This window comes from Bos mutus, chromosome 13, assembly GCF_027580195.1.
Source record: "Bos mutus isolate GX-2022 chromosome 13, NWIPB_WYAK_1.1, whole genome shotgun sequence".
Lineage (NCBI taxonomy): Eukaryota > Metazoa > Chordata > Mammalia > Artiodactyla > Bovidae > Bos > Bos mutus.
This window is the reverse complement of record NC_091629.1, coordinates 63039893-63054864: the sequence shown is the minus strand read 5'-3', so window position 1 is coordinate 63054864 and position 14972 is coordinate 63039893. Positions and strand designations below refer to the sequence as shown.

At 36.8% G+C, this 14972-nt stretch overlaps 1 protein-coding gene across 4 annotated transcripts in view; it reads left to right on the top strand.

Annotated features, from left to right (window-relative positions):
• Nucleotides 1-14972, top strand: part of EPC1 (enhancer of polycomb homolog 1) — a 97623-nt gene that overhangs the window by 80230 nt on the left and 2421 nt on the right. For 3 of the 4 annotated variants that reach the window (XM_070381886.1, XM_070381885.1, XM_005891929.2), the window contains 9 exons: nucleotides 1037-1196; nucleotides 2154-2330; nucleotides 2410-2499; nucleotides 2582-2730; nucleotides 4429-4781; nucleotides 12144-12262; nucleotides 12343-12429; nucleotides 13417-13558; nucleotides 13666-14029. In XM_070381886.1, coding sequence (XP_070237987.1) covers nucleotides 1037-1196; nucleotides 2154-2330; nucleotides 2410-2499; nucleotides 2582-2730; nucleotides 4429-4781; nucleotides 12144-12262; nucleotides 12343-12429; nucleotides 13417-13558; nucleotides 13666-14029 — 1641 coding nt within the window. The remainder of the gene's footprint in view (nucleotides 1-1036; nucleotides 1197-2153; nucleotides 2331-2409; nucleotides 2500-2581; nucleotides 2731-4428; nucleotides 4782-12143; nucleotides 12263-12342; nucleotides 12430-13416; nucleotides 13559-13665; nucleotides 14030-14972) is intronic. The other variant, XM_005891930.2, reaches the window with a different exon arrangement.

Here is a 14972-nt window from a genome sequence, read left to right as displayed (position 1 = left end):
TGTAACTCCAGAAATACATTCTTTTAATAATAGTTAGAGACTGCTGAAATATGTGGTGTTGATGTACTTTCTGTAATTTTACATGCCTTCCTCTCTCTAGTTTCACTTTTAAAGTGACTGGGTTCAGTAAAATTGTTATGCAAGATACTTCCATTTCAAAATCATTTTCTTTTAGACTTGAGTTAGTGCAGAGCCATGAGGGAGAGAACATTTGTCACTTCTAAAGTTTTTATTTTGTTTACTAAATGATACTGAATTTTTTCTTAACACATGCTGAGATTTTTTAACAGAAAAGTATAAAACAGGGATGGGGAAAAGGCCCGTATTCTTAATACCTAGATAATCCTTCAGTGTGGCTTCCCCGGTGGCTCAGCAGTAAAGAATCCACCTGCAGTGCAGGAGACGCGGGTTTGATCCCTGGGTTGGGAAGATCACGTGAAGGAGGGCATGGCATTCTACTCCAGAATTGTTGCCTGAAAAATCCCATGGACAGAGGAGCCTGGCAGGCTACAGTTCATGGAGTCGCAAAAGAGTTAGACATGACTGAGCGATGAAATACACACACACAATCCTTCAGCAGAAGCATGGTGAAAACTTCAGGCTACACTCCCCTGTTTCCAGGTCCCTATTCCCAAAGGAAATCACTATTCAATTTCTTATGATTCATTTCAGAAAAATTAGTTTTATGGCACAGGCAACTCAAATTAGCAGAAAGTTCCTCAGTACCATTTGAGGCATGAATTTCAACATCTCCACCAAATCTGCCACCAAAATTGCTATGTTAAAATTAAATCCCCCTCTCCCCCGCCATGGTTATCTATTAATGGTGGCATGATAAAGCCATAAGCCAAAAAGTAAAAGAAGCAATAGGAATTATGTAATCTTTACTTTTAATAAATATTCATCAGGTAGTTTACCTGTAATCTTACCTTAAGTTTCATCAGGGTTTATAGTTAATATCTGAGTTAGTTATTAGTTGTCATGACGGTAAGTGCTTACAAGAACTAACTCTATAAACCTTTTCATACCATTTCAGGTATAATTTGGGTGACTACAGTGGGGAGATCATGTCTGAGGTCATGGCTCAGAGGCAGCCAGTGAAGCCCACATACACCATCCCCCTCATCCCCATCGCCAACAGCAGTCAGTTCAAACACCAGGAGGCGATGGACGTGAAGGAATTTAAAGTTAATAAGGTGATCAGAATGTTTGTGATTTTTATCATTAGAATCAGAGTAAACAGAAATTTGTTTATAAACCCTACCATGAAAGCCAGCTTTTGATTTAAGACTGGCCTATAGCAGTAGAAATTGTAAAGAGAGATACCTTATAGTTTCATTAACTTTTCTTTAAAAACCATAATGCCATAAACTTCATAAAGCTTGATATAAATACTTAGCATATTTACACAAACATTATACTCGCCATGATCTGTTTCTTCCTACCAAATACCACTTTTGCCTCTGATCTTCCTTGCCTGTTGCCTCCACCTCAAATTCATATCTCTCCTCACCTCTGCCCTCACCTGCCATGTGTATTTCTAATGTGTAACTGTATTCATCACTCTTGCCTATGTATTTTATCCCTGAGTTGTTTCCTGCTTTAGTGCTTTCATATCTTTATCCTCTAAAACTGCTCACCATTTGCTTTCATTGTAGAGCTAGCAAGTCTTTACTACTCTTTATTTTTTTAATACCTCAGTACTATGGATTTGTTTTCACTATGTTAACAGTTATCTGAAGTTTGCTTTGTGTATATGTTTTCAATATTACTTCCCCAGTATTGATTTGTTATTTCTTTAGGATGAAGACTAACTAAAAGTTCCTTTTAAAAAATTCCTAGAATTTTTTAGAAAGTTAAGAAAAAGATATAGAAGCCAGCAGTAAATACTAATTGTAGTTAAAGGATTTCAGGAGAACTTCTCTTCTTTTACTTTAATAGAAACAAAGTATTTTATGATCATGTTTAGGTTGTAGGAACATACTCATGTTTTCACAGAGAACGACCTCTAAGACTTATATTAGAAAATGACAAAACGTAACAGTCTTGTATCTCCTATGAGTCCATGTTAGCAGTAAACTTATTTTCAAACTTCCCCCAAACTTTGATTTTGTTGACCATGATTTCTGGTGTTTAATTCATGACTATTGCAGCAAGATAAGGCCGATCTTATCCGACCTAAACGTAAATATGAAAAGAAGCCCAAAGTCTTACCTTCGTCTGCTGCTGCTGCTCCTCAACAGGCCAGCCCCACCACGCTGCCGGTCTTCAACGCTAAAGACCTGAACCAGTATGACTTCCCCAGCTCAGATGAAGAGCCTCTCTCCCAGGTGAGTGCAAGGATTTTCTGTAAACGAGATGAGGAACATAGGAAGGCACACAATCTGATGCACTACCTTTTATTTAAAGGTTCTGTCTGGCTCTTCAGAAGCTGAGGAAGAGAATGATCCCGATGGCCCTTTTGCTTTCCGAAGGAAGGCAGGCTGTCAGTACTACGCTGTAAGTGTGGATTGTCTTTGTAAATAACAAACAGTTTACCTTTAGTTGACAAAAAATAACAATTTGGATTCTTCTTTTTAAGCCTCACTTAGACCAAACTGGCAACTGGCCTTGGACTAGTCCTAGCGACGGAGGAATAGGGGATGTGCGATACCGATACTGCCTGACCACCCTGACTGTGCCCCAGCGGTGCATCGGATTTGCACGAAGACGGGTTGGGCGCGGTGGAAGGTGAGGCATCTCTGCTCCTAGCAGAGGGATGTCTTAGATGTGGGTGATGGAAAGTTTAGAATGAGGTGATCCTTCCAAAGAGCTCATTTCGTCCCACCTGCTCTTCTTAACTGGTTTTTTGTGTTTTTTTGACTAAGATACTTTGCCACTTTGTTGCCTGTTACACAACAGTAGCTTTTAATGCATAACTAGTGGTTCCCTAATGGATCTGCTTTTCTTCTCAAAATTGAAAACCTCAGACATCTGTCCTCAGAGGTAGATGAAAACAAGTGTACATCATGATTACATAAATTCTATGACATTAAAAAAATGTCATGTCTGACTCTTTGTGACCCCATGGACTATACAGTCCATGGAATTCTCCAGGCCAGAAAAACTGGAGTGTGTAACCTTTCCCTTCCCTAGGGGATCTTCTCAACCCAGGGATCAAACCCTGGTCTCCTGCATTACAGGTGGATTCTTTACCAGCTGAGCCACAAGGGAAGCCCAAGAATAGTGGAGTGGGTAGCCTATCCCTTCTCCAGCAGGTCTTCCCAACCCAGGGATCGAACCGGGGTCTCCTGCATTGCAGGTGGATTCTTTACCAACTGAGCTATCAGGGAATCCCATATGACATTAAAGAAATTACCCAGAATTATTTTAGGCATTCTGGGAGATACTGAGAAAAAGGATTAAATAGGCTAAGAAATGTCGTATAACTAGTACACTGGGTTAACTCATCAGAGGAAAGGCTCCTGGCTCCATGCAGGACCTGATCTTTACCTCAGCTTGTCAGGACACCTGCCTTTGTCTAGACCTGATGGAGTCCTTGATGCTCTGGAGGTCTTTAGGTGAGAAGTTGTGTGGCGAGGGGAGGGATTGCCAAACACATGAAAGCGAAGGAAAAGAAAGACTCGTGTTGTATTAGTGAAAAAAAATTAAAAGGCAAAACAGATCAAGCTGCCTTCAGGAAGAAACCTAAGGGTCTAATTTACAGTAAATTAATGACATACACATTTCTTTCATTTTTTATCTTAATTGCAGTTGTTATCACTTCATGTTAGTTTAGAATTATCCAGTTAAGACACATTTTATTGAGTGCTTTTTCAACCTCATCATTAGTAGTGAAAGTTCTCTATGTTGGCTATATTTTATTCTATACTAGCATTAGTTAGTGTTAGCAGATGGATTCATTTATAAAGTTTATATAAATAAAGTAAAAATAAATCCTCTCAAGTGGTGACTTCAAATATTTTGTGTGTAAGAAATTTTAATAGTGTAAAATATCCAAAGATCACATACTTTTTTTGTTTTTCTCCTACCTCTTCCCTCAAAAAATTTTTTTTTTGCTTAAGAAACAGATACATTAGCAATGCTTCATAAATGTTTTGGTGCTTTGTAATGGAAGTGAAAGATCAAATTCTCTTGTATGGTGACAGTAACATATTGTTAGAAGGCTTTCTGTTGTAAGTTGGACAGCTTACTTTATTCTTCAAGGTGGAGTACTTTCTTCTCTAATCGAACCATTAAAAAGTGAAAGAACCTTAACAGAAATTGAGAGTTTAGCCTACGGAGCCAAATACTGAAACAATCAAATTTATAGCTTTTAAGTATTCGGTAGGAGATGGCTTTGGGGGACTTGGGGAGGGAAGAGAAAAAAACTCTTGTGTAAATTCTGAATAGCTGTCCTACATACATTTTCTGACTGATTTTTATCAGGGTCTTACTGGACAGAGCGCACTCAGACTACGACAGCGTGTTTCGCCATCTGGATCTGGACATGCTTTCCTCACCACAACATTCTCCAGTCAATCAGTCTGCCAATACCTCAGAAATAAATACCTCGGACAAATCTTTCTCTAAAGACCTCAGTCAGATACTCGTCAATATCAAATCATGTAGATGGCGGCATTTTAGGCCTCGGACACCATCCCTACATGACAGTGACAATGATGAGCTCTCCTGTCGAAAACTGTATAGGAGTATAAATCGAACAGGCACAGCACAACCCGGGACCCAGACATGCAGTACCTCTACGCAAAGCAAAAGCAGCAGTGGTTCAGCACACTTTGGTATGTTCATTCGTTTTGATGTGCGTTTCTGTAGAAGCCTCGGGTTCATCAGTTTTGGGAATATGTGGTCTGTTATTTTTACAGCTAAAAGTCCCCTTCTCTTAAAATATATTCTTTTAAAATCTAGGTTTAAGAATTTATTTGAATCCCGATTGTGCATGTGTCTTCATTTAAACATTTCTGCACACCCAAGAATTTTAGTGCTGTTTATAATGTATGGCATTTGTTTCCTGTTGCACTTTGTGAACCACCAAGAGTCAGCTATTAAATTTTCAAATAATATGGAAAGAAAATGGACCGTAAATTGATAGTGGATACTTCTCTGGGCTTTTACTAGACTGCTTTGAAGTAAGCCAGCAACTTGATAGATAGGCACTCTTTCTCTGCTGACACAGTAATTCAGAATAATTTATAAGAGGACACTAACTTTAAGGACATTTAAGGACTTAGGACATCTAAGTTTAAGGATTATTCTAATAATTTGGAAACATTTCAGGTAATATGTACTTTAGCATTATGCCTACACTGTGAAATGGGTCTAATATAAATGTCATCTACTTAAAATATTCCCCAAATTTTAGTTTTCTATTTTAAAGCAAATGCCAGTTGTTTGAGGCATGTAGATGATAGAAATTCACTGTTAAAGTTGTTACTGCAGATATTTATAAAGATAATTTAAATATAGATTTTGAAAGGGCTATAAAGATAATTTAATCTGTCCCCCTAATTATCTGGTAAGGCTACAGTTAAACCTAAGAAACATGAAAATGTGCCTCATTACCTTCAGAAAAGGTTCCATAAATTAATATTCTTTGTGATTAGAAATAAAATACTTCTATGAAAGGGAAGTCTTTCAGCTCATAAGAAATATAAACCCATTTCATAAATCAAGTAGAAGATAATCTAAATAATTCTGAGGCCTACCTAACAGATTACTTACAATCCCATTAATTTTGGAGTCTATATCATGAAGATTCAGTTTTTCTCTGCTTTTATAGTCTTAAAAGTCAAAAGGATTTTTCAGCATGAAGGTCTTATATGGTGTGAGTGAAGAGATTTTAATAGTATAAACTTATGCTTCCCTGATAAAGATTAAGTTGTTTAAAATTCTTTGGGACTAGATGTAGAAAACTGGCTTGTTGGACCAATTTCTTATCTTCTCCACTTCTTTAAGTTGTATAACTATCCTAAGGATCTTATATGATCTTTTTCACATAAATTGTTTTGCTATACTACTTAAATGAGCATTGATAGTGTAACAGTTACTTGATCTATGTTTGCCAATGAATGTTAAAAGATGAACATGGAACAGTAGTATTACTGAAAATTTAGCTGAAAAAATCTTTAATAACTGTGTAATTTTCTTTTCCATTATTTCCTTCCCCCTATATATGTGATCAGATTAAATGGGTGGATTTATCATTTGTTTTCTCTTGCACTTAATTCTCAGTTTTCCCATAAATTTCCTAGATCTTTCTGTATACTTACAGAATTGCTTTAGGGTAACACTTTATTCTTTCATGTTTGTGAATATTCCAGAAACCTAAAGCTTTTCGCTGTTAAGTATATAACAGTGAACTCATGTCATGTGTACCTTTAACTTCATTGAATTCCCCTGGAGAAAAAAAACCTTTATTTAGCAGTTCAGCTGTTACAGAGGATTCTAAGTACAGTTGAACTAGAAGCGTGAGCCACTCTGGCAGTGAGGGAAGTGAGTCTGTTACGGCTCCTTCTGCAGCGTCAGTGCCTGCATTGCTACCTCACCCTCTGTTAAGATCTCATCTCGTTTGATGTAGTTTTAAAGTAGGTTTTTTTTTTCATTTGTCATAGCCCCTAAATGCAAACATAACTACTCTGTCTGGAATTCAGCCACAGAAACTCTGATCTAGTCTGATGCCAGAGGAAAAACTGGCTGTGTTGGGCTTACTGAAAGAAGGAGATGGACTCATCATGTTACTTGCTAAAGGAATTTTTTTAGGCTTAATATTTACCACACTGACTTTAGACCTTACCCAGTCATTATGTGACATACAAGTCAGCTGATACACTTGCCTGCTATTTTAAGCCAAATACGTGGGTATCAATTTAGCCACTTTTTATTAATTCTATCATTGTTTTAAATATTAATATTTATATGTGTGCTGTGACAGAGTAATGCCCTCTGGACTGATTACCCCTTTTCTAAATAATCCTCTAGAAGTGCCTCTTCTCACTTCCAAATAGGAACTGCATGATGGCATCTGAAGCCCATCGTTCTCAGCACAGGGCGTGCACTCCAGCACACAGCTTCTGTAGGCAAGCGTCAGAGTCTTTTGCTTGCTTCCCGGTCCTCACCACTTTGCATAGCTGTGCAGCCAGATGGGTAGTCAGGTGCTAGAGTGCTTGGTCTTCTGAATACGGTACAGCAGGGTGACACCATGTTAGAACTTCTAGGACTAGATTTTAGTACTTAAGGATAAATGGTGTATTTTAAATAGTCTTTAGTAAAAAATGTGATTTAGACAATTTTCAAGAATATTTTTCTAATATTTTCATCTACAAAAATGTCTTTGAGGAATTTGCTGGCAGTCCAGTGATTAGGACTTCACACTTTCTCACTGCCAAGGTTCAGTCCCTGGCCAGAGCACTAAGATCCCACAAGCCATGAGGTGCAGACAAAAGAAAAAAAAAAGTCTTTAAAAACTTACTGTTGGTTGCATGACTGTTCATTTGCATGTGTTTGAAGGTATAATGGATTCAGATTAATACCTTTCTTCATAATTAGGAAGGACTCTAATTCAGAAAGACTGAAAATAGAAAAGTGATTTTTAAACCACCATTATATATTCATGATTTGAATTCCTATTTCTCAGTGAAATTTTATCAGCATTTTAAGTCATTTTTCTAAACTCCCATATCTGCAGGATAGATTTATTTTCGTAAGTCAATGGGAAATTTGTAGCTAGATTGATAGTTTCTAAGTCTCCATATCTGTAGCTTACTCAGCAGCACAGTTTACTTCTATTTGTAGCATTAAAAAAATTTTTTTAGATTTCCATTGGAGTATAGTTGATTTACAGTGTTGTGTTAGTTTCTGCTGTACAGCAAACTGAATGTTATACATATATTAATACAGTTATCCACTCTTTTTTAGATTCTTTTCCCATATAGGTCATTATGGAGTGTTGAGGAGAGTTTTCTGTGCTGTGCAGTAGTAGGTCTTATTAGTTAGCATAAAATTTTAATCTTATTGTAGGACAGTAACTAGATTTGAACACTGAATGTTTTCATTGCTAGATTTTTTAAGTTTATAGAACCTTATCCTTATCCAAATATGTTTCAAAACTCAGAATTACTTGCTCAGCAGAGTCTAGGGTGGTGCCCATAGTAAAATACATTAGTATTTACTGAGAATAGTCACACTCAGTGGCAGGTTTGACCACAAAGAATCCCGTGTTCAAGATGTTTGCAGCCAGATGAATTCAGGTTTGGTTGTAGTTTGTTATCAAATGAATTACAACAAATTTTTGTTTTCAGATTGGGTATTTTAGATAACTGATAAGTGCTTGTGACCTCCATACTATCAATTCAAGCTTACTGATTAAGGGGTCAGTCATATTGTAATACTGTGTGGAGTCATTTCAGATGTTTATTTCTTTAAAGTGACCTCTCTTTTTTGCATTAAAATAATTTTCTGCTTTATATTGCTCAAAGAAATTTCTAATTGATGAGTATCTTTTAAAATAGATGTTTGGGTTTATTTGTTTGTTTTTAAAACACAGTGTATATTCTGGTAACCTAGAATCCCATCACCTCAGACTGAATTTTCAAATTTTGAAATTGTTTCATTTTTGAAATTATCACTCTCCCCGTACCTCTCCCGATTATTCCATTGATCTGCTCTAGCTATAGGAATGTGACTTAAAGACCAGCAGCCTGAACACCAGACTGTTCCAGGGCTGGTATACCTGGCACATGATAATTCTTTGCATAAGAAGTGGATTCATGAAGTTTTAGATTATTTTATCTAAATTCCTACCCTGAGAGAATTGTTAGAACCTACCCAAACAGTGGTGGTTTCTGGGCTCTGCAAGCATGATGCACACTGTTGCTACATAAAACATCTGATTGTTTTTTGTAAATGATATTAAATCCAGAACAAACTTTTGTCTATTTCTTTCTATATTTAAAATCTCATTGGTTTCGGGGTAGTTTAGCAGTTTCCACTACTAAAATCCTTGTGATCTCAGATGAAAGTTTCTTCATCTTTATTATGAGGTTATAGAGGAAATCACCAAGAAACCCTCCTGATCTAACATTCTTTGGTTCTGTGAAATGATTCTGATTCTAGGTTTGGTGATCTGTTCACCAGACCAGCTTGTCCCTCTTCATGTGAATTGTAAACTTGACTACCACACCATATCTAGAGGTAGACATACAACCTAAAACCTTTCGATAGAGATTTAGGGAAATATGGTCATTTTGGTTTATTTTCACTTAGAATTTGGTTAGGCTTTGAATTATAATGGCATCCAAGGTCATCTTAGTTTCCTGTGTAAGGAACAGTGTGAAACCCAGTTCAGCTTTTATTTGCCCAGTTATTACCTGACCTTTGTCCAAGCTTTCCTTACTCATTCATACAGCCTTTTGGATTGGAATTGTTATTTTTCAGAAGAAATCTAAAACCCTTTAGCATGTTATGTCTTGAAAAGGACTTTAATGATCACCTAATTTAGTACTTGTATATTTTAGATAAACATACTGAGCTCCAGAAGATTAAGTAATTTCCTTAGGTGTACTCAGCTAATTATGATAGAGCTGAGAATGAAAGAAAAATCAGGATCTCTTGGCCCCTAGACCCATGTTTTTTACTACCATCACTTCTGGCGTATATGTTACTCTGCATTTCTTCTAGAATGTATCAGAATGTCCAGGGAAATTTTTATAACTACACTCTGGAGTATAGAGATATGTAAGAAATAGCTAACATAGGGATCTAAAATCACAGTGAGTGTTAGTGATCTAAAGTGTTGGTTGCATTTTTTTTAATTTCTAGATCTGTATTAGGAAGTTAACAGTTGTTTAAAAAATGAAATTCACAAAACCCTCAGAGACTGAGGACTAAAACGTTGATTTAAATAGGGTAAAATATTTGGAACCTTTATTGAAATTGATTTTAACTCAATATTGCTGATTTTAACTCAGTATTGCTAATTTTAAGTCACAAACACCAGTAAAGTTCTGCAAAAGAATATTTTCATTCATATAAATGGAGTTCTAAACACAGATCTATTCTACAGTGAATGCTAAATTATTGTTTTTTAGGTGTGTAATGACGTGACCTTCCAGTTATGGTCTTTTTTTTTTTTTTTCAAGTTTATTAAGCATCTCCTACCAGGAAATTCAAGATTTAGGCAACTCACTCAAGCTTACGAAATTAAAGTAGAAGTTGCAAAAACATATTAGCAATACTTAAATTGTCTTTTTGGCATTAAGCAGTTTCTTTTTATGAAATTTTTTAAGCATAAATTATAATCTGTTTCAAGGCAGCCTTATTTAAAAAAAATTTTTTTTTAAGTTCTGATTTAACTTCTGTTATATGGAAATGGTCATTTTGACAGAAACTTGCTTTTATGTCACTATTTATGGATTATCCTTTTATCAATTAAAAAATGTATTTATCAATAAAGAATTTTTCCTGCAGAGTTCAGATCTGAGGATTACCAACATAGTAGGAAGAAAAACAGGGCTTCCCTAGTGGCTCAGTTGTGAAGAATCCACCTGCCAATCAGGAGATAATGGATTCAGTGTCTGGGCCGGGAAGATCCCCTAGATAAGGAAATGGCAACCCACTCCAGTATTCTTGCCTGGGAAATCCTGTGGACACAGGAGCCTGGGGACACAGTCCATGGGGTCGCAAAAGAATCGAGTATGACTGACTAAATAACAAGGAGAAGAAACTCATCAAAGGACGTATATCAACTAAACAGATTTGTAACACCAAAAATAGGAAAATGAATGGTGGAGTTTTTCCAACAAATGATTTTTTGCCTTTGTAACCCAGGAAATTAGTTCAGCTCAAGTATAAAAGTCTGTGTAAGTACTAGCAACTTCAGAGGTTTTCTGAAATATTATGTCACAATTTTCTGATTTGTTTAAAATATGGTAGAATTTCTACCTAACTTCTAGCTAAGTATTTTCTAGTTGTCCTAGGCAGAAACTCTGCCCCAGAGGATAAAGATTCTCATGAGTTATAAGTGAAAATTGCAAAATTTGATGATGTAATATTCTAAATAAATTATCAAGACATCTTTAAAGATGACAAATTAGTTGACAGCATTTTGAAGACATTAAACCTTAGATTGAGGGAATGTGCATGGTTTATAGATTCCCTAGTGACTGAGGATGCATGCTAACCCTTTTTTTTCTGTTCTGAAATAATTCTTACCCAAACACCACAGGCTTCTTAAAGAAGCCTTAAAGTCAGATGTTGTGATTGTATGTACGTTTTTTTCTTTTTTTTTTTTTAATTGGCAAAAAAAAAAAAGAAAAAGGTTTTCCTTTTTAAAAACTGCACACACTTTTTGGGGGGGTAATAAATGAACATTTTTTTGTTTGTTTTTTTTAGAACTGAGCTCTCCATAGACAAACATAAGTAGCATAACACAGTGTCTTTCCTCAGACATCATTCTGTACAGTAAGCCAACATAAACAACTCCGTTCTTATTGACTGGATTTTTTCCAGGTGGGTTAATTGGGTGGGGAAAATTAATTAACCTTTGGAGCCTCTTTTCTTCCTGTTAAACTTAAAGGATGGGTTCTTTTAAAAAAAAAAAAAAAAGGTAATAAACCAACAACCTTATATTTCATATGGAGGAAATGTTTGTAATGACTAAAATTCAGAACTATGTAGATCAGCTAGTATTTCTGCACAGAACTGCTGGAGATCATCTGAATGGATTAGGACAGTAGTATGAATAAATAAAGACACCAGATGGTAATTATTGGATCTCTTCTTAAGCTCAGTGCAAAGCTGAATTTCCAACATGCGGTTGAGAAAAGCTGGTATTACCTTTTACACTGTCTAGCACAAGTGTCGCAGCTTACCAAAAAAATAATGGTTTCAAAGCTTGGGAAGTGAGCACTTCTCTTTGGTATGTGCAACTCAAAGTTTCACTTTATTTCTCTTTAAACTCAAGCCACTCTTGTCAAGCGTGGTTATAAAAATGCTGAAATTCTCATTCAGAAGTGATCTTTAACAGGATGCTCAAATGCTTTCATTTTGCGCAAATTTTTTTAAATGCTTAAATTTGTTTTCATATATTGTAAGTTGCGTGTGATAGCTGTGCCTTTCTATAAAGTGTTGTCTCGTTTTATGTTCAGCATTTACAGCCGAACAATACCAGCAACATCAACAGCAGCTGGCACTCATGCAGAAACAGCAGCTTGCACAAATTCAGCAACAGCAAGCAACTAGTAATTCCTCCACCACCATGCCACAGGTGAGGGATTTGTCTGTCTTATGATTATCCCTCATTGTTTCCCACCAGAGTTCATCTCTAATTACCAACTGTTGTCATAGAACCTTGCATCTAACCAGCAGAAAAGTGGCTTTCGCCTGAATCCACATCATAGCCACTCTATACAGGGTTTAGAAAGAACATTACAGGTGAGTATAGAAGCTGTCACCCTCTGCTTCCTACTGTAAAAAAGTAAAACCTAAAAGCGCAGTCAAATGAGATGGAGACCCTGTCTTCAAGCCTGATCTTGTAGTCTGTGAATGTACCTCTTTAACTTACAGCCCCACCCAGCTCATTATCTGGAGAACTTTTAATTCTTCTTACAATGTATTAAAAATTACGTTAAAATAACTTCTTTTACTATTAAAAGAAATCACTTTTGAACCTAAAGCATGATAAATATTGGCCATTTAAGCACATTTATAGAACTTAACGGAAGGCTGAGATTTGTGTCTCTAGACATCTGAGAGGAAAATGTCATTTAAAAAATTCAAGGGGCTTCTTAATCTCTAGGCTGAGTTAGGATGTGATCGATGTTTTGTTCCTTCTGTTCTAAAGGGGTAGTTCTGTTACTGTCCCTTGGCTGCCTTTGGTTGTGTATGTATGTATGTAAGTTTGGTGAAGGAAATTTTGCCTATGCACTTACTCATTATATGAATTTATTCATGCATTGATTGATTGCAAATCACTGAAATGTTTTACTAGTGTGTTTCTTGTCTAACACTTTGTGTTGGAGGTTTACCATTTCCACATTTTAAAGGTTTATTTTGGTAATTCCATGTTATATATTGTCACATAAGATCAAAATCCACAATTCTTGGGACTTCCCTGACAGTCCAGTGGTTAAGACTCCACCTTCCAATGCAGGGAGTGTTGGTTCAGTCCCTGGGAACTAAGGTCCAAAATGCGATGTACAGCAAAAAAGAATTTATTTTTTAAATTTATAATCCTCGGGTTACAAGATGCTGTTGCTGAACATTAATCAAAGTTATGACTGTCAAGAAGAAATGAAGATATTTCAGTGGTTTGCCACTTTGGTTTGTGTGCAGACTGATTTTGGCATATAGCTGTGTAGCTTTAATAGTCGTTGGAAAGTAAGTGGTGCTGATTAGCTCTGCTCTTGTTTTCCTTTGTAGGGTTTTGTGTCCAAGACTTTGGATTCTGCTAGTGCTCAATTTGCTGCTTCTGCTTTGGTGACATCGGAACAACTGATGGGATTCAAGATGAAGGAGGATGTGGTGCTCGGAATTGGGGTGAACGGCGTCCTTCCAGCCTCAGGTAGGGAGAGAGACATGTCAGCAGTTGAGATTGTTTTTGTGACGTACGTCAGTAATAAACCAAAAGCAAAGTTGCGGTTGTTCAGCTGCGTCTTTCCTTTTCCCTAGGAGTATACAAGGGCTTACACCTCAGTAGTACTACACCCACAGCACTTGTCCACACGAGTCCGTCGACGGCAGGGCCGGCTTTGCTGCAGCCTGCAAGCGTGACCCAGACTGCGGGTTCCCACAGTGCGCCGGGTCACCCGGCGACCGCTGCCAACTCCGCCACAACTCAGGTTCTGATTGGGAACAACATTCGATTGACTGTACCTTCATCAGTTGCCACTGTAAACTCTATCACCCCCATAAATGCACGACACATACCTAGGACTTTAAGTGCTGTCCCATCGTCTGCCTTAAAGCTGGCTGCTGCAGCAAACTGTCAAGTTTCCAAGGTCCCGTCGTCGTCCTCCGTGGATGCTGCTCCACGGTGAGTAGTCACCGAAGCTCGGAGTGTCTGAAAATAAGAGATCTAACTTACGTTTCCTGGCACTGCTCTCTACTTATTTCTTTGTGTTTTTCCTTTCTGGTTTTCTGGGGGGTTTTTTGTTTGTTCTTGGCCATGCCTTGTAACTTGTGAGATCTTAGTTCCCCGACCAGGGATTGAACCCGAGTCACAGCAGTGAAAGTACACACTCATAACCACTGGACTGCCAGAGAATTCCCTATGTTTTTTGCTCTTTTCCTTATGTATGTTAAAAATGTATAGATGAGAATGCCTTATTTTTGTAAGAACTAAACAGATAAATGTTGTAATTCCATACTGCTGAGAATTTGAACTAAATGGCATATAGTGAATATTGCATCTATAATTGGGACATCATTTTCTTTGTATAATAAGAGCTTATAATAATTTCACCTTTTATTCCAACTTTGGATGGAAGGAGTTCTCTGTAGAATGTTTCTTTTGCTTATAACTTCTTCCACAGCTTTTCAAGTGGACATAATTGATAGGACCCACCATGGCTAGTCACTAAGCTGCTCTGAATACTGTAAATAATGTAAAAGGGTTACAGTATTCATGCCAGGTCAACTTTTAATCATCATTATTTTATACTATGCCAACTTGTTTTCTTAGGTTTCAATAGATGGTTTAGAATGTTTGCCCAGGCTCTATTCTGTTATAAATATTAACAGTAATTAAAATCTTGCTGTTTACAAAGTACTTTGCTGAAAAAATAAGAGAAAGACAAGGAGTTTTCAGTTTAGTTACAGGACAAGCATAAAAGTGTGAAAAGTTAATAGAATCGTAGGTAATAGGTAAAAATTGTTGTAGCAGTGTCACAAAGCATTATATGCTTGTCATTAATTGTATAGATTGTGGCTATAATTTTAATATATATTTTTACACCCAGGGTATTCTGGGAATGTTT